This window comes from Tinamus guttatus, unplaced genomic scaffold (assembly GCF_059628265.1).
Source record: "Tinamus guttatus ecotype Peru unplaced genomic scaffold, ASM5962826v1 Tinamus_guttatus_pri_ptg000155l, whole genome shotgun sequence".
In the NCBI taxonomy this organism is placed as follows: Eukaryota; Metazoa; Chordata; class Aves; order Tinamiformes; family Tinamidae; genus Tinamus; species Tinamus guttatus.
The window spans coordinates 6844327-6864967 of record NW_028288689.1 but is presented as its reverse complement, the minus strand read 5'-3'; the positions used below and the strand labels follow the sequence as shown (position 1 = coordinate 6864967).

The window sequence follows — 20641 nt, the reverse complement described above, 5'->3', positions numbered from 1 at the left end:
GCCAGTAAATAACTAGGCTCAAGCTTAATGAGCGAGTGGAATGGAGAGCGGTGCTTTCTGTTCAGCGTGAGATTCAAGCCCGGCTGAAATCAGCAGGGTGCTTCTTCTCTCAGGCAGAAGGGAGTCCCTGGGCGCAACCGCAGGACGGGGGCACTCAGTGCTATGGGCTGGATTTTAATGCTTGGGGCTTTCCCAGAGGGTGTCCCCTCTGCGGGCGGCTCCAGCTGGGAGCTCCTTCCCCTGCACACGTTTCCAATGGCTTCGGTCCCAACTCCTCCGTGGAGCCGATCAAAAGCGGTGCTGGAGATTTCTTCTTCGTGCAGCGCCGTTTAGACAAGCTGAGCTGCAGGACCTTTATTAGCTTAGCGTGAAGCGTCGCATAAGAAGTTGTCCCCTAAAGTAGCCAAGGTGCATTTAATAGGAAACATGCTTGGGTTTTTCTCCTTTGATTTTTTTTTTAAACTGTTTATTCAAGTTTCTCAATAATTCATCCAATTTGGTCATTTCTGGAAACACTAATGTGAGTTGCTGCTGGCTCCCCTACCTCTGAGATATCTGGGACAGTGATGTCTTAATATGTTTATGCTTGTGCAATTTGAGTTTTGTTTATTTTCAGTAAGAGAAGGCTAGATACTGCTAGCTGGGCAGTTGGTAGCCTTACAGTGCTTCCTTATTTGAGGTGTTTTAAGTGCACCCTGTAAGCATAGGAGGGCTCCCTGCGCCCTGCACTCTTGGTAGGATCCCATCAGTGTCATCAAGGCTGGTGTCAGGCCTTTCCTCTCTTAGAGATGTTTCCATGTTTGTCTATGTATTCTGGAAAGCCAAGCAAACAGCAGGTTGAATAGCTGTTTGCTTTTCCTTTAGTGACAAAAACCTGTATCGCGGTTCCAAATGATCCCAGGAAGGAAGGGATTATTGGGAACCTCTCCGGTTGTACCGTGGACAGCACTGTGGGGTCATTGTCCATATCAAGGTCTCCTAGGTACAATGATAACACAAAGTAATGATGATAAAAGCAACTCTGATGCTACCAGGGCTTTTCATTTGCCCACAGAGACAATACAGGGCAGCATTTGTCCCCCAGGGCATGTGGCCGCTGGCAGAAGTGATATTACATGAATGGCCAGCGTGGGTCGTACCAAGAGCTCATCTGTCCCCTGCAGATGCCCAAAGCTCATGCTTAGGAAACACGACTGTGGCAAACATGCAGTGACAATAAAACAGAATTTCCTCCGTACTTAATTATGGAGCTAATCACAACCCCTGCTTGCTGGGGTGGCTGATGGGGTGGGCTCAGCAGAGGATGTCTAGACCTGATAGAGTTAAAGCTCCCCAGTCGCTCTCTGAAAGAGGTGATCTATAGCATACTAATTACCCTTTCGGATGGTCCTTAATTGGGAGGAGCTGCGAGTGTCAGCGAGAGAAATCATATGAAAGGCTCTAGAGGAGTAAAAAACCGGGGCGTGAAATGGCAAAATGAGATTCAGGCTCTGCGCTTCCTCTTCCCATCAATAATCCATCTCTTCCTGACCTGTGGCTTCTGCTCTTCCTTTTGTATGTAAAAATGTTCTGTTTTGAAATAATGAACAAGCCAAAGAGTGTTATGACTCACCCTCAAGAGAGCCCGAGTTCGGCTCCTCTGCCTCGCTCGGCAACGCTAAGCGGGGAGTCCGAGCACATCCTGACCCCCTGCAGCTTAGGGCTGCTCCATCCATTTCCCGTTGAACGCAGCATTAAGCGGGAGAAGTCGGGAGGATTCTCATGCACACAGAGCCCATCAGAGGAGGAGGGGGCATGTTGGGGTTATGTCTGGGCAGTTGTAGCACCCTTAGCTCAATGTGCCCTTTGCTGTCTTCATGGTTGTTCCCTGGCTCCATGCCGATGCTGTCTCTCAGCCCCAGCACTGTGCAACTCAGAGCGAAAGGTGTTTCTGATTTGAGTCCTCGTGGGCTCAGTGCCTGGAGCTTCACCTTGGTATTGCTGCTTGGTTGGTTGGTTGTGGCATTTTGGAGCTCCAGAGGACATGTTGATGCTCCACTCATCTCAAGCCTTCAGGATCCAACTGTGCCAGCACTGAGGAGTGTGCTCTGTTTCCTGGGATTCATGTATCTCTTTTTTTTTTAATCATTATTTTATTAAAGGAATAGATACTCTGTCATCAGATAACTTCTTGAGGATGCTTTTAACTGTCAGTCTCGTACAGCCTTATTATTTTTAATATCACTCCATTGCTGGATTGTTTTGCGGGGAACATTCACGTATCGACTCATGTCTTCTTTTGTTGCCTATATTAAAAAGAAAGTCCTTTCCCCTCATTCTCCTGCGCTGAAGGAAACAGACTCGAGAAAAGAAGATGTTATCTGACCCTTGCTTAGGTATCAAGATTATTTCCGAGAGAGCCAGTTACTAACTCATAAATAGGATTTTCATGCTGTTAATAGATTTTTTCATTGTTGGTCGTGTTTTTTGGTCAATGCTACAGGAGGACACTCGCTTGGGGAGAAGGTGGGCCAGGGGTTGGGCTGAGGGCTGTGCCGTGGGGAGCTGCATTGCTCCTTTTTCCAGCTGCAGAAGCCTTTCCAGTGGGACACTCCGCTGCGGCAGGAGCCGGAGCGGTGTCTGAAGGTGCTTCCATCCACCCGGGGCATTCCTTGCTGGGCAGCATGATGGACTGCAATCAGGAATGCGGCCTGAGAGAGGGACCGGGCATGAGTAGGAGTTGGGGAAGCTCCTGCAAGCAACACTGTGAGTTATTACATGATCTCCACGTGAGATGGTCTGATGTTCAAGCTGCTCTGTGCACAAATACGCATGATGTGAAGCTTCCCTTGCTAGTCTGATGCCTTCCTGTTGTTATATATAACAAATGGGAGCTCAGCCATGCCCCGGGTGTCCCTGAGAAACCAGTAACCAACCATGGCCAGCGCTGAACGAAATAGCATCCTGGAAAGGTGCTATGTAGGATTAGACCTTTCTCCGTTATCGAGGCAACGTCATGGCCATTTGATCCCTGCTGGAAAAAGGAAAGAGTTCCTTGAACAGTCCAGTGCGACACACGTTCGGCCCCGGAGCCGTTCAGCTGCGAGGGCTCCGTGCCGGATGCACCCGGCTCTTCCCATCGTTATCAATGTAACAGGAGCGAGCGCAGCTTCCCATTTGCTTATTTATTTATAGTTTTGTTTTGAGGCCTGGCAAAACTTGATCTCAGCGCAAAGCTTCAGCAACGTACACAGAGCAGAATAATAGATAACTGTGATTTGGTTACAAGGCAATAATTTAAGTCGACAGGTTTAGCTGATAACATAAAACACGAGAGAGGAATAGGATCAGTTTATAAATGTCAGCAGAACCCCTGAGAGTGAATCGGTGCCTCAAAGCCGAAGCCTGGGCTGTTACTCCAGCTAATATATTATAAGAAGAAATAAACAGAGGTGTGGAAAAAAAGTCTGCCTGGCCAAGATTAAAAGAATAGGGCTGTAAATTAAATTCTTCCTCGGTGTCACTTTAAGTATCTTCCAAGACGGCCGAAGTATGTCCAAACTGGAGGGATGTGAAGAGGCCTCGGGAACCCCGTGGGTTTTTGACGTGTTGCTGCTTTCCAGTTTTCCCAGAGGGCCATATGGCTGCTCAAACATCGTGGCCAAGACTGGTGGATAAAGGGATCAAATTGCCAGGGAGAATAACGTCGTAGTAGCGCATTGCCATCGGATTGGTGTCTCCTGCTTTAAAAGTGAGTGTCGTAGCTTTGCTTCGGCGTTCATTCCCTATGAATACCTTGCCACTCATGCAGCGACAGGGTTTTGCTGTCCTCAGAGGATATTTTTCATGTTGGATGTTATCTATTATTTTTGGCTGTTGCCTGTTATTCATTTGGCCTGAAACGAACCCAGGGTGAGTTTTGGCAGTCTCGACCTGAGGGTCGTGCAGGCAGCGACACCAGCCCATCGGCCACTCTGGCTAGTGCGGGACAAGCGCAGGCACTCGGATTCATTTATTTATTTATTTATTCTAAATGACACGGATTTATTAATTTCTTCCATTATTACCCCCTTATCCCAACATTCCCATTCAGTAACAGGGTAGCTCCGTATCCTCAGATAGTGTCTCTGCTTACAATGCAAAACCATTTTGATAAGCCTACTATTATTCTCCTTATGTATCAAGGAGATAAAAGGACCTAAAATTGCTGAAATCTGGGATTGTTTATGCCTTCTTAAATTGAGTTTCAGTTCCCAAATGCAGCTTGATACAAATAAGTAAAAATGAAATCCCACAGTAAAAAAAGCTGTTAAGAATACAATTCTATATCAAGAGAATGGGAAGCTATATAACTGCTTACATATGTATAGATCTGGTGGATGTGCCTTGCTGTTGAATAGGATCAAATTATAGGAATCAAAGAGAATCAACTATTTTTAAGGGATATGTCTAGAAGCTACATATTGAAACAAGATGAAAATTCAGGGTTTCTAGCTTGCTCATTTAAATGGGCAATTTTAATCACATCTTTCATGTCAGTCCAACCTGAAACCCACTTCACGAATCGCATTTAAGAAACCTCTGAAACCGAACAAGAGTGGAGACCTCATCCTGTTGCAGACGCCTTGCATATTTCAAGCGGCTGCCCAAATCTCATTCCTGGAAACAGGGCTGTCGTGGCCGATTCATTTAACAAAGCAATATGTTTGTCCTGCTGTGGCACGGACCTGCGCTGGAGCCGCTGAGCTTTCTGCTCGCGGGGTCGGCATAGCCTCAGTCAGATTCCATTCGGGAAAGTAGGAGGACTCAGAGGGAGGAAACATTTGGGTCTTCTCGGATGGCAACGTCCTTAATTCAGCGGCGCCGCGTTTGTAAGCTGCTCCACGCTGGGATTCACGTTCCCTTTTTATTTACCGCTTGCTGAAAATAGAAGCTCGGAGAACTGGTCACATGGGAGTCGTTCAGGCTACTGGAGGCTGCTCCGTTTCCTTCCCTTTTTATGTTTCTTTTAAGTAAAGCCCATCAGCCTCGTTCCTCTCCCCTGGCAACAGAGTGAACTAATGTGTCCGGATGCACGAAGAACATGAAAGCTAGAATATACCGTCCTCTTCTAACAGGGACATTTATTTCTAGCTGCATTTGAAAGTCAGGAATTGCTTCAGAAAATACAGTGGCTGCAGCCGTGGCTGGCTGAGTGTTTCCGACCCGGGGGTGAAGCCACACGTTCCGGGTTTGGGAAAACCAAGTTTTCCCCGCTCTGCCTCTTAGGTTAAGTGGTGCTCATACCTGTGGAAGAGGAAGACATCCTCACATATTCACACATGCATATAATGGTATTTTATGTGTTTTCTTTTGCCTGGTGTCCCTGGTCTTGCTGTCTCCTGAAACAGACGAGGTCTTTTGCAGTGGTCCTTTGCACCAAATGTTTACCATCCTGTTCCCGAAAGCCAGAGCTGCTCCGTCGAGGTTGCCAGTGAGGGGAACGTCTTGGCCATCGCAGCGAGTCCCTGCAAGGCTCCCCTGGAAGACGCTCCTCTCTAGACCCCCAGATCAAAGCTCCAAAGCACAACAAATGATGGAGCCTGCTGGGGCAGGAGCATCGCCGGGGGGAAGCTTGCCAAGGGATACACGCTGCTTCCTGGCTGGCATGCGGAAATGCCACGCTTAGCTTGTCCCTGTGCTGCAGCCCGTGATCAGTGGAAGGTCCCTTTGGTCTTCAATGGGTGGAGTCAATGCAGAAGTTCCCTAGATTAGAGGACTTGGTATGATGAGAACACATCTTTCTTACAAGAAACCCTTTATCATCCTCGCCTTCATTTCCCTGTGGTAGGAAATGCAATCTGTCTTGTACATGCTGTGCTACTTTATTCTCAGCGTCTTTTTTTTTTAGGTTAAAAAGAAACAGATAAAGGAAAGGTTGGATAGGGAATCCTCATAGAGAGGAGCACAAGCAGCTGTGAGTCTGTCTGGGTACGGCTGAGATATCCCTGTTCACTCAGCTGTGACCCTGCTCTCACAAGCAGCCAGATTTCTTGAAGGTCTTTTCCAATCATAATGATTCTGTGATTAGAAAGAGCAGAAGTGGACTCAAGGCAGCGGAGTTAAATGTTGCCATCTCTCTGTACCTGTGTCACAGTTGTCCCTCATGACATATTTTTGGTGTAATTGTGGCATTCTCCAAGAAATAGCCCAGATAAGCACTCCGAATTTCCCATCTTTTATGCAGTTAAGATGTTGGATTTTAGTGATGAACGATCTCTTTTAATATGTTTCCAAAGCAAAACACTGCCATAGGGGTCCACTTGGTATTCAGGGTGCCTGAAGGATCACCTGCTGTATGCTCTGATTTCATCTTGTGCATAGCCTCTAAGTCAACTCCCACTGACAATTTTCAGCGGTTTCTTGGGCAGTGGTGCCCTAAGGTCAAATCAGTACTTAATGGAGATGGGAGCCCATGTTCTCCATGGGAACTCTGCCTGGCTCCAGGTCTCTCTTCCGTGAATGCCTCGGAAATGAAGCCAGCAGCCTGGCTGGAAGGGCGCGCGGCTGGGGAGGAAGCGTTCAGGCAGATCAGCGGTTTCTGGAAGGTTGGAATGGCCCCAGTGGCCAAGGGGCATTGCCGGAGGGCTGAAGGCAAGAGTGGCCAGCGGCGAAGAGGCTTGTTTTCACAATACGGCGGCTTTGATGTGCCTTTGAGGCCCTTTTTCTTGCAGAGAAGCGCGCGACTTCCCCGCGCGTGTGCGAACCTTGAAATAATGCCTGTGGCTTAAAATAATCTAACCTTTGTTTGTAGGTCAAGCTGTTCCTGCAGGGTCGCATGTACGATTAAATCTGCAGACGGGAGAACGAGAAGCCAAACTCGCAGGCGGCGAAAATGGAAAAAGTGACGTGAGAGAAGAGAAAAGGAAGAAAAGGTACAGTAACGGAAAGTGCTCACTGCCTTGCTCTGCAGAGCCAGACTGACTGCAGGTTTTGACTGTTTTGGGTGTTTTATTAGAGGCGCAGAATTGCTATCTCTTACAGAGGCTTAATTGCAGATGTAGGTGTTTGGCAGTTCTGAAAGTCAGGCCCTATCCTTTCCTTTCCCTTTGGGCACACTGGCTCTGAACAGGTATTTGGAGCGACCTTGGTAGCTGTGATTTGGCAGCAAAATGTGCCGTGTGGGTCTCCAAAGGACACGTGTTCCTTGGAGCTGAAGCCACCGGGGCAGAGGTGGGGGCTTTCATTCTGCTGGCCTTAGGCAGCTTTGTTGTAGGTTTAAACTCGCTGTTGTTAGTGGGCTTAGAGCATTGATTTGCACTTCAGTTGTTGCTGATGTTCTTCTTAGATCTCACAGCTCTCGCTGTGCCGTTTATTTTTTAATTAATAAAAAGAAATCACTTGCTGTGAACTCTCCTTGGCGCATTCACAATGAAGGCAGGAGCTTTCTTTCCCCAGGTGCATGAGATCTGCCATGGCCTCCCTTTCTCCCCCAGTTTCCTTGCGTTCAAAGTAGGGAGAGGCTCTAAAGGTGCTCCAGCCTTTGGCTTTTCCTTTTGCTTTTGCAAGACTGTTGCTGGCCAAAATAAGTTCTCCGAACCAATGAGATCAATATAAAGAGCAACACAGTGTGCTGCTTAGCATTCCAGTCTAATTTCTCCTTGGTCTGTGTATGACCATCACAAGAACTTCAGCTGTAGGTCTCTGTAGATCCATGGGCCCAGGGGTGCCCAAGGATTGGAAGCCCTTAGCACTGTTCTGGGGACACAGCGGTGCTTTTTTGCCAGTGAATAAAAGCTTGCCTTATTTTTTTTTAGTTCCCATATGCAACTCAGAAGCATAAATTAAGCAGCTATTTTTATTGTGTGTTCAGAGTTGAGATTCTGGATCAGCATGCAGATTATGAAGCCTTTTTTGATTGCCAGGGTGAGGTATCTACCAACCAGACAAGAAATACAGCATTTGGCCTAATCTTCTGTCAAGCGTGGAGTTTTTCTTTATGTTGTAGATGAGATACTTGGAAATATAGTGCTTTTAGCTTCTTTCCTCCTGATACTATCCATTGTTATTGTATCACAATGAAAATAATAGAGATAAAATTGTTCACTCATACAACGTTTGGTTTTGTTTCCCCTGCAAGGCTGGGCAAGATGGATATTGACTCAAATTCATTCACGTCACAGGAGCTCAAAAAGGCTTTGGCTAAAATGAAGGAAAGTGAGAAGACAGAAAGAATGGTAAGGAGAGTTCCCTAATTCTAAATCAATGTACAAATACTAATGCAATACCCTATGAAGTGTGTCTTGGAAATGTGTTGGTTAAAGAAGTTGCTCGGGTCAGTACTGTAGAGACCAATTTTCTGGTCAACGTGGGCCTAAAATACTTCCCCCACTCTACCAGGGTCATATTTCTTGGGAAGCATTCACCTCTCTTGTTATTAATCCTGTCTTTTCTGTAAAAATGGACAACTTCACGTCATTTTTATTTTTTTCAAACTTAAAGGTCTTGTGTTGAAAGCTGATTTTTTGTCTATAATTACTTAAATAGCAGACAAATCCTCAGCATTCACAGAGTTTATTTCTAATAATTATCCCATGGACTGTCAGTGGAAGAGGGGTTGGAGCGATGGAATGGGCTGGGATAAGCGGTTTATCAACAGGGCAGCCATCAAACGATGACACTCTCTAGTTTTCACTCAAGTGAGTGGGACCTGAACCAGTGAACTAGAGACATAAGCTCCACATAACCACCCAGACAACAGGTTTCCTCCTTGACGTATCAATGCTGAAGGGGGAACTATCAGACCTTACCTGTGAACCAAAAGCAGCTGCATTCAGTAAACACAATGCTGAGTTATTTCCATTCAGGTACCAGAGTGATTAGACTTCCGTTAGTAATACAAAAAAAATCTTGCAAGCTCTTCTGTGGACTCATGGGCCAATTTTCTTTCCATTTTTTTGTGTTGCCTCTTTATCCGTTGTTTTCATTTATTTGTTCATCTGCTGCTTGGTTCACAAAAAATGTCTGCAAAATCCCAAAGTGGAATGAATTTCAGCAAAGTGGTTATTTGTCTGGGAAGTTATCTTCTATTCATTATTCTCCTTTGACTGAAGAAGTACAAAAAGTATTGTGCAGCTAAGGCTCTTGTGTTTTGGAATCACTGATGGTGCCAAGTCAATGGACGTTACACCTTCTTCCACTGGCTCGGTGGGATCCAGGAGAGAGATTTAAGTGTTTAGTCTTGTGCTCTATTGAAAAACAAATGGCTCTGCTGAAACAAAGGTTGAAGTTTATTTACATAAGCTATTGGGTGAATGCTTTCAAATCAGTGAGTAAGACTTAGGCTCGACTAGCTTGCAGAAAGGAGTGCTGTTATTTCATCAGCTGTTCCATTCTCAGCAAATTGGTGAGCATATGGTTGTTACTTGGGTTTGTCTTGATGAGGAAGATGTCTCTTGGGTTTGTTCTTGTTCTGCTGAAGTCAGTGGCAAATCTGCCAGGGATGGTACCGAGAGTGGCGTAAAGCCTGGGATGCTTTTCCGTTTCAGAAAATTGCAAGAGAAGAGCACCAGGGAATTTTGTGCGTAAGGCTTCCTTCTCAACTAGTTTAACAGAGACCTTCAACCGTGGTTGTCAGCTCATGACCAATCAGTTTCAGAGCCTGCAGTCTAAAATAAAATGAGATACTTGGGCTCCTTCAGTGCTTTTCAGGCTTGGAGCTGGTCCCCAGGACAGTGGCAGTCACTAGCAATCTTGTGATTGGATGATGGATGATCCATCAGATTGATCACAGCCTTTTTCCCTTCTATCACTTAAGAATATTTCCTTGAGCCTTAGTTCCTCCTTGACATTGCCTCAGCTGGAGTAAAACTGAGGTAAGAGTCAAGGTCTTTGAGTCCCAGAAAGTCTTTTTTTTTTTTCCCTGCCCAGCTCCTGGGCAGCATTTTATTTTCCAGATTATTTATGTAGCAGCCAGCAGTATTGATAGCAGGAGTTTTGGAAAGGGGTATCATCTAAATGCAAAAAGTAGTGATACTCTGTTACATGAAAATAAGCCTTATTTTAAAATAAAATTGTTAGAATAGCTATTGTCCCAGCAACTGGGCTAAAAACAGCTACATCTAATGGACCTAAAGTACTCCATTAAAAATCACTCCTGCAGGGGACAAACTGAAGTAACTACGTCAAAGTAAATCAAGGCAGGCCAGGCATGTTGCAGTGTGCGTTTTTGCAAAAGCAGTTCTTGTGTGGCAGGAGTGGGGATAGCGTTCTGTGCTCCTGTGTGTCACCTACAGTTATTAGCCCAGTAGTTATTAGTGCAAATTGTACAGCTGCCACTTGATTGGCAGTGCTTTAACTTCTGTTTGATAACTTGAGTCCTCAGGTTTTATCCATGCATACTGGAAACGGGCAGTGTTTGTCACTGGAGTACATTAGGTAGGAAGGAGCATCGTACATGAACATCTGCGTCGGGTCACCTGTTAAAAACATCCCCGAGTATTTCTGTTCATGACAGAAGAGTTTCTGAAGGGACATCTCTTTCTCCTACCCTTGGGGCAGCTCATCTTCAGCGTGGCCTCTCCCCACCTGCCCCGGTATCCTTGTTGGCGATGCAGCCTCTGATGCTCTCCTGTATCTCTGGGAGAGTCTTTTCCTTGCTCACTGTCTGCCTTTGCCAAGGTCTCGTGGTCTGTCAAGCCTCGTAGGGTGCTGTTTGTACAAGGGCGACAGGCAACACGGCAAAACAAGCCAAGTGCCAGCAGAGCCCTGTGGCCCTGGGCTTCAGCCGCTCACTGTCTTGTAGCTAGTCCTTCAACTTTGCCTTCTGACAGCTTCTGTCTTCTGGCCTCGATAGCAAATACATATGTTTCAGTGGGAGATAAAGTGATTCTGAAATGTATCAAGTGATTGGGATGAGGAAGGATGCTTTGCCCACATCGGAGGAGACATTGATGTCACCACTGGCTGGGCTAAACATTGTGGCATTGAATCTCAAAATAATTTGAGGGTTGGAAGGGACCTCTGGAGTCTCCAGTCCAACTTTCTGCTCAAAGCAGGGATGTCTGTAAGATCAGAGGAGGTTGCTCAGAGCTCTATCCAGTCAGGTTGTGAAAACATCCACTCCCAGGCAAACTGAGCACAGCAGTGCGTCCTGCTTTTGTGTTTTATGCCCTTTTGAAAGGCGTACAGGATGTGGAAACACTGTGCAAATAGGTACTGGCTAAGCTTCTTGGGGAGTTCACGCTGATAACCAAGGGCTTTATTTTACCGACAGCTAGGTTGATGGGCTGCTTAGAAGTGCCGAAGTGCCCAGCAGGCTGCTCTGCTCTTGTTAGGACTACGTTTGGCGGGATCTGCCCTAAACACTGCAAAGCTCCTTGCTGCAGTGTGGGACCTCGGGGTGCCGTGTCCCTGAGTTAATGCAATGGCATCTACAGCAGCCGTTCAGCTGAAGCGGAGATGGCAGGGCAGGTGGTAGGAAGCATCACAGGCAGCCAAGAGCAGGGACCCGAGCAGAAGTCCTCTCCGACTTTGCATCTGACACCTTCTCCCAGGAGAGTCTAGGTACCTTCCAGCTCTGCCCCTGCATCTCCAAAGCATAGCAATAAATCCAGTTGCCGAGGCAGCCGCGCTCACCTTGTGAATAATGTAGGGGCTGGGGGTTGTTTCTGGGATGACTCGTTCCTTCAGGACTGTTTTCTCACCTGCCTTCACATCTGCTTTTCGTCTGCCGTTCCCAAGGCCCGCGAGGAAGAGGTGAGAAAGAAGTTCCGTCCCATAGAGGAGCTGAAGGAGGAGTTTGAGAAGCTAAACGTGAAGCTGGAGACAGACTATGAGATCATGGTCAAACTAATCGGCAAATTCAACAGCTCTGCTTCTACGCTGGATGAAAAAGTAGCAGCGCTCTATGATCTGGAATATTACGTTCATCAGGTAAATATAAAACAATAACTATCAGGTGTAAAATCCAGGGGATGTGGTATCATAAATGTGGTCTTATTTTTTTATTAATGTCAGATAATACAAGTTGTTGCTTAACTATCATGATTTGGGGTCAATAAGAGATGTCAGAGGGCTCCTGCCAGCTTATTTTATGTCTAAGTTCTCTTACGTATCATCACGCTTAACAGTAGTGAGCAGTTACCTACGGGTTAGCATTCACTGATGTGTTATCTGTTCCTAGCCCTCCCCCTCCCCTTCTCTTTTTCTTCTTTTATATGCTCGTTATTTTACAAAAATGGATCTTAATTGCCATTTTTAGGTGAGTATAGTGGTGGCTGCTTTATGTGTGTATATATATATACGCACATATATATATTCTTCTATGAAAGGCATCTGTGCTTAGGTAGGTCTCTGTGCATCAGGGCCGACGTCAGAAGTGACTGAAGGCTCAGGCACATGGGAAGCTGCAGAGCATCAACAGAACCAGGCTAACTGACTGTGTGTGAGGTGGAATATCTTTCCTGAAGTCTCTCTTTTTCCTTTTTCCTTCCAAAGTCTCTCTTGCTTTGCTGTGAGCTGGCACATTCCTGCCTCCTGCTTGCTGCGGCCTAGCTGGGCTTGTCACGCATGAGGAACATGGTTGGCTGCATGGTTGGACCTTGAGGGCTCACACGCTGCGTTGGGCCTTGCATGGAAGGCCTGGCGGTTCACCCTGTCCCACCAAGCGTGGTATCCTCCTTCCCAAAACATTTTCGCAGCCTAGCTGGCTTCGTGGCCATCTTTGGAGACCCACTGCACTCCAAGCAATGGTTGACAGGTCTCATGTGTCCTGCCTGGAGCTGACAGAGAGGTGGAGCTGGCTGGTTGCTGCTCCCCAGGGAGCTTCAGGGTTCAAAGTTTGTTGGGTTTCGGTTATTTTTGTTGCTTTTTTGTTTTGTTTTGTTTTCTTCTTCTTTATGATGAATGAGAAGTGGTTCTTGCAACAGACTCCATTAGACAAAAGCTGAGATTTAAAAAAATCCGGAAAATGTGTTTTCTGTTGCAGTCTGTATTCGGGAATTGAGAAAGGCCTCTCTGGAACTAGAGCTAGTGGAAAGGATTTCCGATGAGGCCAGCTCTGCCACAGCGGATGACACATGTAAAATTCTCCATGGTGCAGCGTTGGCTAATGAGTTTTTTTTCCATTATGAGCAGAAAAAAACTTCTAAACCCCGTTTTAAAACAGCCTTTGAGTTTTTAAAGCAAGTTGAGCCATAAATGCAGCCCTGGTAGACTAATTTAGATTTCTGCATAGATTTCCATATAGACCAAGGAGGTATCTCAGGGCCAGTTTGTAAAGACAGAAGAATAGGGGCTGAAAGGATGAAAATGCTGCTGCAGATCCCACATGATCTATCGTTGGCTTTGCAGAGGGGCAGCAAGTGGCTGGCGGATGTCCTAGTCTTGTCCCGTTGCAGACAGCAGTTGTTCTGTAGCTCCCCAGTTCATGCTTTGCTGAAGACCCATAGGACATGGAGCCAAGTAGCTGCTTTGTTCTCTCGAGCATCTTAAATATTTGACTTGTGGCCAATTTTGGGGAAGGCATGCAGTTGAGATGATAGATAGAAATAACTCTAAGCATAAAAATCACTGTTTACTTAAAGAGAGATTGTTCAAACTTGGAGAATATGTTAATCTGACATGTTCTGCACCATTTGCGGTGTTTATTCTGTATTACCCCATCACTTCAGTCTGTGTACTAAAACTGGAAAGGTCGTTTTACCCAGCTGATACTCGTTTTTATATTCCATTTCCATCTGCAACATATGCTGTTGTCTTTGTGTTTTCCATGAAAGAGAAATGTAGGAATTCTAAAAATAAAAAATAAATAAAAAAAATCATCGCACAAGCAATTTTGACAATTCTTTAGCGATTCCCCTTTATGCGTGTTTAAAAATGCTTTAAGAGCAAGATGAATATCTTTGACTTTGGACTGCATTTGGGTACTTGAAGCACTTTGTGCCGTTTTTCCAAATTTTGTTTGCAAACCACTTGGAGCCCTTTTCTGATGTTCTCTTGAAGAACATATGTCCGCCGTGATTTTGTCTGGTTAGCCCCGAGTCTGCTTCAAGTTAAAGTATGATGAATTTACTGGAGGAATTCCCACTAGCTTTTCCCTCATGGCAGTAAGTCCAGTGTTGTCTGCTTTAGAAAATTGATGGCACATTCTGCTCTCGGGAAACATTTCTTGCTGCCCCTTTCAAACAGGAACTGGCTTTTAGTTCTCGTGTTCCTGGGAAGTTGTGGACTGTATTAAGGACAAGTGCCCGGGCGCCTCGCTGGGAGCAGAGGCTGGGGAGCTGCTGTTGATGTGCCGCTGCTGCTGACAGGCTCTTAAACATTTCTAACTTCTGGCGCCACAATTACAGCTCTGTTTTTGCATCTGTAAAACATAACGGGTCCCTGGGTTCGCAGTAATGGTCTGCCCAGGCGAGAGCTGAGAACTGGTGGGTAATTTTTTTGGTTTTGACTTTGTCGGTTCTCCTGAATTATTGCAACCAGCGTCAAGGGAGGTTTTGATAGCTAATCAAAGTATTTGAATTTTCAGGGATGCTTTCTGCATTTGCTAATAGCCACCTGTCAGCAGGCAGCGTTTCTGCAAACATGACATGCATTGCTCGCAGGCAGGAGTTGAAAGGCGAGCCAAAATCTTTCCCTGCTAGTTTTGAGTTGCTTTAAAAACCCAGGGAAAGAAGAAGGGAACCCAGGGAAAGAAGAAGGGAAAGCAGGGAAAAAAGAAGGGATGCTGCTCATTCTGAAGTAGGATAGTCTTGGCAAGTTGGCGAGGCCTTTGGCAGTGTGTGAAGCTTCATACTGATGGGTTCCCCTGCTCCTCCACAGGTGGACAATGCCAAGGACTTCCTCTCCTTGGGTGGACTTCAACTGGTGATCAATGGGTTGAACAGCACGGAGGCCACACTCAAGGAACACGCTGCCTTCGTGCTGGGAGCTGCGCTGTCCAGGTGAGCCCAAGGGTTGGGTGGAAAGGGAGGAGGAGCCACAGGAGCCTGGGCAGGCTACGTGCTTCTCTCCACCTCTCTAATGGATTCATTGGTGATGACAAACCCGAGAAAAACCTTTTCCTTGCAGCCTGTTGGGTTTTATCTGTGACCTTTATAGGTTTTGCTCTTTGTGCACGTATGTGTTTATACATAGGTACATGCTACGCATTTGTGTGCATAGAGACTATGGAAGGGTGTTGAACAGACCCAAAATTCAAGGTCAGAATATGCAGAGTGAAGATTGAGAGCTAGGGCCATTATATCTGCCTATTTCTGTGCCTAAAAATACGATCGCGTTCTCCACCGTTATAAATTATTTATCACTTAGTCTAACATACAGTCTAAAACTCGGCGTTTCTTTTGCAGTCTTATATACAATGCAGTTGGGCCTCAGCATGTGTAAATTAATGTGGCTTCTCTGACAGCAGCAGTTACCCTGATTTACACCAGAAAAGCATCTCACTCGTAGTTTGAAATGGAGCTTGACTTGTTGGTCACAGTAAGGTATAGTTTGCCGTACTGGAAACACAGACTCTTTCTTCATATTCTGACATATCTTAACATTTGCAACAATATATGTAATTGCTTTGCTGGGTTCTTCGATAGCATGTAGCCTTTTCTTAATGTTTCCTAAAGAGAAAATAATGCAAAAAAACTCTAGAAACACTTAGAGGCAACCTGAAAAATAAAGGTGAGTGTTAAATCACATTTTTCCTGCCTTAGGGAATGTGCCACGATTAGGACTCAAGAAAAGTCATCATCCCATGATATAAGCCTGTATCAGTGACCTTAAAATACTGCTCTGGGGTAGTATTTCTCACTTAATTGCAAACGCCTCTATTTGGACAGAGACTGCATCTTTTTGAATAGAATAGTCAAATACTGCTTTGGAAAGTTTTAGATGCTTTTTCTGAGAGGGCATTTTGACAGATGGCAATATTGAGTGGCTCAGATGATACATTATCGAGAACTCAGCTCCAAAATGTGAGGAATATTATGCTTGGTTTCTTTCCTTGCTGTGCTTAAGATTTCCTATTCAACAGAACCCTACATGCTAACTTGTCTACCCTGCTAATTTGTTTGTTCATACATTTCCTCAGCTTATTCTGTGTTCAGTTTTAACCGCCGGAGGCATTTCGAGTGCTTCGCTCAACACGTTTGCTGTTGGGTTCCTCGGAGGGGGCTGTTGTTATTTCCTTCCAGCATGCTTGTTCCTAGGAGCCTTGGTCAAACCGTAGACTTAGTGAGTAAATGCCCAGAGGTGGCACAGCTCACTGGGGACCTGATCTGATCTGTACTCACGTGCCTGATGCTGGTGTCTGATCCTGCTTTTTATGCACATGTACCATATATGCTCCCATAGGTGTTCTTCATCCTGTGCAGTGATTAAGTATGGTGCACAAAATTATTATATTATTATATTATATATTGTATTATATTATTATTATATTAAGCACAAAATCCACTTCTACCCTCTTACACACAACATGCTATGTTTTTTTAACTCTGTGTTTTTTAGACATGGCAATTTATGTAAATAGATGAGATATTAGTATAAGACAAGGCAGCAGGGAGGTGCAGGTCAGTGGAGGAAGGAGCTCAAGCAGAGGACAAGGCAGTGTGTAGTGGCTGGTGTCTTCTGCCCATGCAGACTTTTAGCATGTTCTGGGCAGTCTGTGACAACTGAACTGAGCATCAGAACTGAGCCACGTGTGTGCAAGGGGCAATGGCCAAACGGGTTTGTGGCCACCTCCCAAATGTCTTAGAGCGAAACCAGCCAGGTTGGTGCACGCCAGTGGTTTCTTCCCTTCCTTCAGGCAGCAATTTCCTGGTGGATTTACATGCAGCTGCTGTGAAAAGGGTGGGCAGTGTCCTCACAGCCCCGTCAGTCTTCTGTGCATCAGCCCCTTGAGCAGACTACGTAGCTGGCCAGGATAGAGAGTCAAGCCTGCAAAGGCACCCAGGGTCTCTCCTTCAGTGACTTTGACTGGTGCTGAAAGAAGCCGTAGCACATGGAGTCTGGTCCTCAAGGCAGAGGGTCTCATGTTCTGGTCGTCCAGATATTGGAAGAAGGTGACAGGGTACAGAAGAAATCAGGATTTCATCTCTTGTTTCTCTTGTGTGTCCTTCACTTGAGGCGTTTTGGGCTTAATCACCAAGTCTGTGACCAAGTCAAACACTGTTCCATCTGCTGGAGTTTGCCAAGTGCTGCCCTTACTGTAACTCTGTAACCTCCTCACAGCCTGACTGTTTTTAAACCTTTAACAAAATGTTTTCCGTTCAGCAGTTTGCGAAAGTAAACTTCATTTGAACAATCCTCGAGTGCTCTGATTGCAAATAAAAGTTAAATGTACTAACAAAAATAATTGCTAGGCATGTGGGATTGTACATTTAGGTATCCATAATTCACTAACAGTATATGCCAATACACAACATTATCTGGATTTTCGGTGATTGCATTAGCATAAAAGCATGTTAGCATTTATCCAGTGGTGCTAACATTTAAATATATATAAGTATGAAATATTAAAACACAACATTGTGGAGGCAAGCAGAACTACTGTCTCTAAAATGTTCTTGCGGATTTTTGAAGGTACACTTTAGTATCTTAGGATGACAATCAGCATTCGCACCATTGGGTCCAAACATTGCAAAAATGTCAATGTTTTATGCAAAGAGGAGCTATATTAAGCTAAGAAGATTGCTGATGAGAGAAGTGTCTTCTGATGTCCTCTAAGCTATTTACAGGCAGCATTTTCCTTTGTTCCTAACACAGCACGGCCCCTGTGCACAATTTGTAGCTAGATGTTTTCACAAGACGGCAAATGTTCACCAGAAAGGATTATGTTTGTGATGTTAAACCTCAACTTTTTAAAAAACTCTGCCACCAGGAAGCATTTTTCCACACCAATAATTTAAACATTTTCATACTTTTCGTACTGTTATAAAAGGATTTCTGTAATCCGTTTACGAGGGGGAAATAATTATATCAAATGCACTCTTGAAGCTTTATCCCAAATGGTCTCCCTATGTGTCAGGGTGAATTAGAGATGAGGATGGAGAGAAGATAAGCTGTGAAGCCTTCAAGCGAAGAGCAGCAGTTTATAGTTCGTGGGGAATAGGGAAGAGAGTGAAAAGTGAGACTGTGGCATGGCCCTAAGCAGGGGTGGAAACTCACCCATGCAGCAGCATTTTGAGAGGAGAAAAAATGTGGTGGAAAGCAGCGTTCGGAGCTGGGGAGGAAGAGAGCAGTTGTACAGGGGACAGTTGGTCTTGGCAGAGCTCCCAAACACCTCTCTGTTTTAGTTATGCACGGAGGCACCTGCTGGTGGCTCTTTTGGACTTGGTGGCATTGGGACCAGTCTCTTAAATCCCAAATGCTGCTCACACTGAGTAGTGGGGGAAAGAATCAAACTGACAGCCAGGGCTTGTGTCCATCTTGCACCCAACCAGCAGCCAGGCTGGCCCTGCAACTGGGTGCCAGAGCAGCAGCTCCCCAACACAGCCTCTCCAGGACAGAGAGGGCCTTCCCAACAAGCCCAAAGCTAATGAGATCTCTATGAATGACTTGGAAAAGACTTGAAAATAAACTCATCTCAGCTAAACTTGGGCAATGTCTCATAAGCACCCTTGAAAGGCCACTCAAGATGGCTCGTGTTGGGCTGTTGTCTTCCTTCTTGCTCATTTATCTTCTGCATTGCCCATGAGATGAAACGGCTTAAAACTACAGCACTGCATGCCCCGAACATGGCGATATCGTTACTCACCTGCCGGCAGGTTTAGAGCTTTCACAGCTTGGGGAAGCCAAGAGAGACATGAAAGATGCATCTGCTTCTGAGGATGAGCTTGTAGCAGGGTGCTGTAGATACTGCTTGGCACCATCATATCTGTTTGTCTGGATGCTCATCCTCTGCTTTTTCATCTCCTTTCCTTCAGAGCAGGAAGGAGAAGGGAGTGCTGCCTCCCCTGCCCCTACTGCATCTGTCATCATTTCAGTGGTGTCAGCCTTCCTAGCTTGTCTGATCTGTATCTTCAGGATGTATTTGTCAAGAGGCAAAAGTTCTCCAGTGTTTTTAACAGTTTTGAAATAAGTCAAGACTTCACAATGAAATTGGTTGACATTCACTCCTGTTAAATAACATTAAGGCCCAGTGCAAAGCGACAAAGCCAAGAAAATGAAAATTAAAGACCTCGCTTCGATCGGGTCTCTTAAGGACATAAGAATTTCTGGGCAGAAACATAAATCTGGTTAGCTTAACAAGCAGTGCCCTTGCCCATTTATTTCAAATCCATCTTCATATCTGACCTTCCTCCTTCAGCTTCTCTTTTTGCATCCTGTAGTCTTTTCCCATCTATTCACTTCCACCGTTTGCTTCTCTGGCAACTTCTTCTATTTGCCACCTTTCAGGCAGTTCTGCCTCGATCTCCTGCTCCTTTTTAACTTCTTGCCATGCAGCCTTTCTCCTCTATTTTTATTTGAACTCCTGACTTGTGCGGAGGTAGCAGCCTCGCTGCACTTAATTTGAAATTAATTTGATTGGGTTGCTTCCATTTTTTTTTCCTCTCTAACGATAATGAACTCAAAACTATTTAGCCTTTCCCCATTATAAATAACCTTAACAAAAACTGCAGTGCAGTATAGAACTGCATTTCATCATTATGTGTAATTGCACAGAGGACGAAATCCCTGCACATTTTTCTGGTGTCTGAAATAGAACAAGAAAGTGTAATTACCAATAAAAGCATAAACTGGCAGCTTTGGCCTCCTGGGAAGGAAGGGAGAGCAGACCCCAAGAGAAGTATCTAAAAATCAAGGGTTTGCTTGCATTTTCATTTTTGATAATTTAGATAATAAATGCTGTGCTGGTCTGGGGAGGCTCACAGGGTCATGTGCTTGTTCTTGCCAAGAAGGGTGTCCCCATGAGTCTCTGATTGCAACCACTGGCAAGTTTGCTAGGTTAGAGGGATGTTTTAGCCTAATTAGGGCTGCTTTTAGGTTGAGGATGTTTCCAGTCCTAAATGTTGTGGTTGGGTTGCAGTGCTGGTGGCGAGAGCAAGGAGGCTGTTGAGGAGGAACAGTCTGAGTTCAGCTGTAGGTGTCCAAGGCTGGAGCCAGGTCTGCTTGGTCGTGCATTTCAGCCACAAAAAAGCCTGACATGTCCCTCCACACACTGCTCAGCTGTTTGCTGGACTTCCTTCAAATGGATGAGGGCTTCCTCAATCCGGCAGAACTTAGGTACCTGCTGGGGAAGCATGCTGTGGACTTGATCACCTCCTGAAGCCATGGTTCCCGCTCCTGGCATACTGCAGGAAGGGCTGGATTTGCTGGAGCTTGGGCACTCAGGAGCTGCTCCGTGATGCTGTACCCCTGGCCAAGGCCCACCGTGTACCCAGCTCTTGTGCCACAACAAAGTGACCTTGTGAGGAGCAACCTCAGCCCGTGCTCCCCTGCTCTTCACGCACAGGTCTCGAAGCTCCCCACGGAGGCCAAGTACATCGAGTAGGTGCCTGCAGTGCTGAGCTTGGTCATGCCCATCCCATCCGTTGGTCATGCCCATCCACTGGGGCATTGGGTTCGCTGGTTTTAATGCTGCTCCACCAGGATGATGGGAGTTGTTTCTTCCCAAGCCGCTTGCCGTTGAAAAACTTGGGTGAAACGACCCTACCGCCTAGCCTGAAACCGCAGCTTCGGCAGGGGA

At 45.7% G+C, this 20641-nt stretch overlaps 1 protein-coding gene across 2 annotated transcripts in view; it reads left to right on the top strand.

Annotated features, from left to right (window-relative positions):
* The window catches only part of SIL1 (SIL1 nucleotide exchange factor), an 85143-nt gene that overhangs the window by 41879 nt on the left and 22623 nt on the right, over positions 1–20641 (top strand). For both annotated transcript variants that reach the window (XM_088522647.1, XM_088522648.1), the window contains exons 4-7: positions 6773–6893; positions 8099–8195; positions 11701–11892; positions 14782–14903. In XM_088522647.1, the coding sequence (XP_088378773.1) occupies positions 6773–6893; positions 8099–8195; positions 11701–11892; positions 14782–14903 (532 nt within the window). The remainder of the gene's footprint in view (positions 1–6772; positions 6894–8098; positions 8196–11700; positions 11893–14781; positions 14904–20641) is intronic.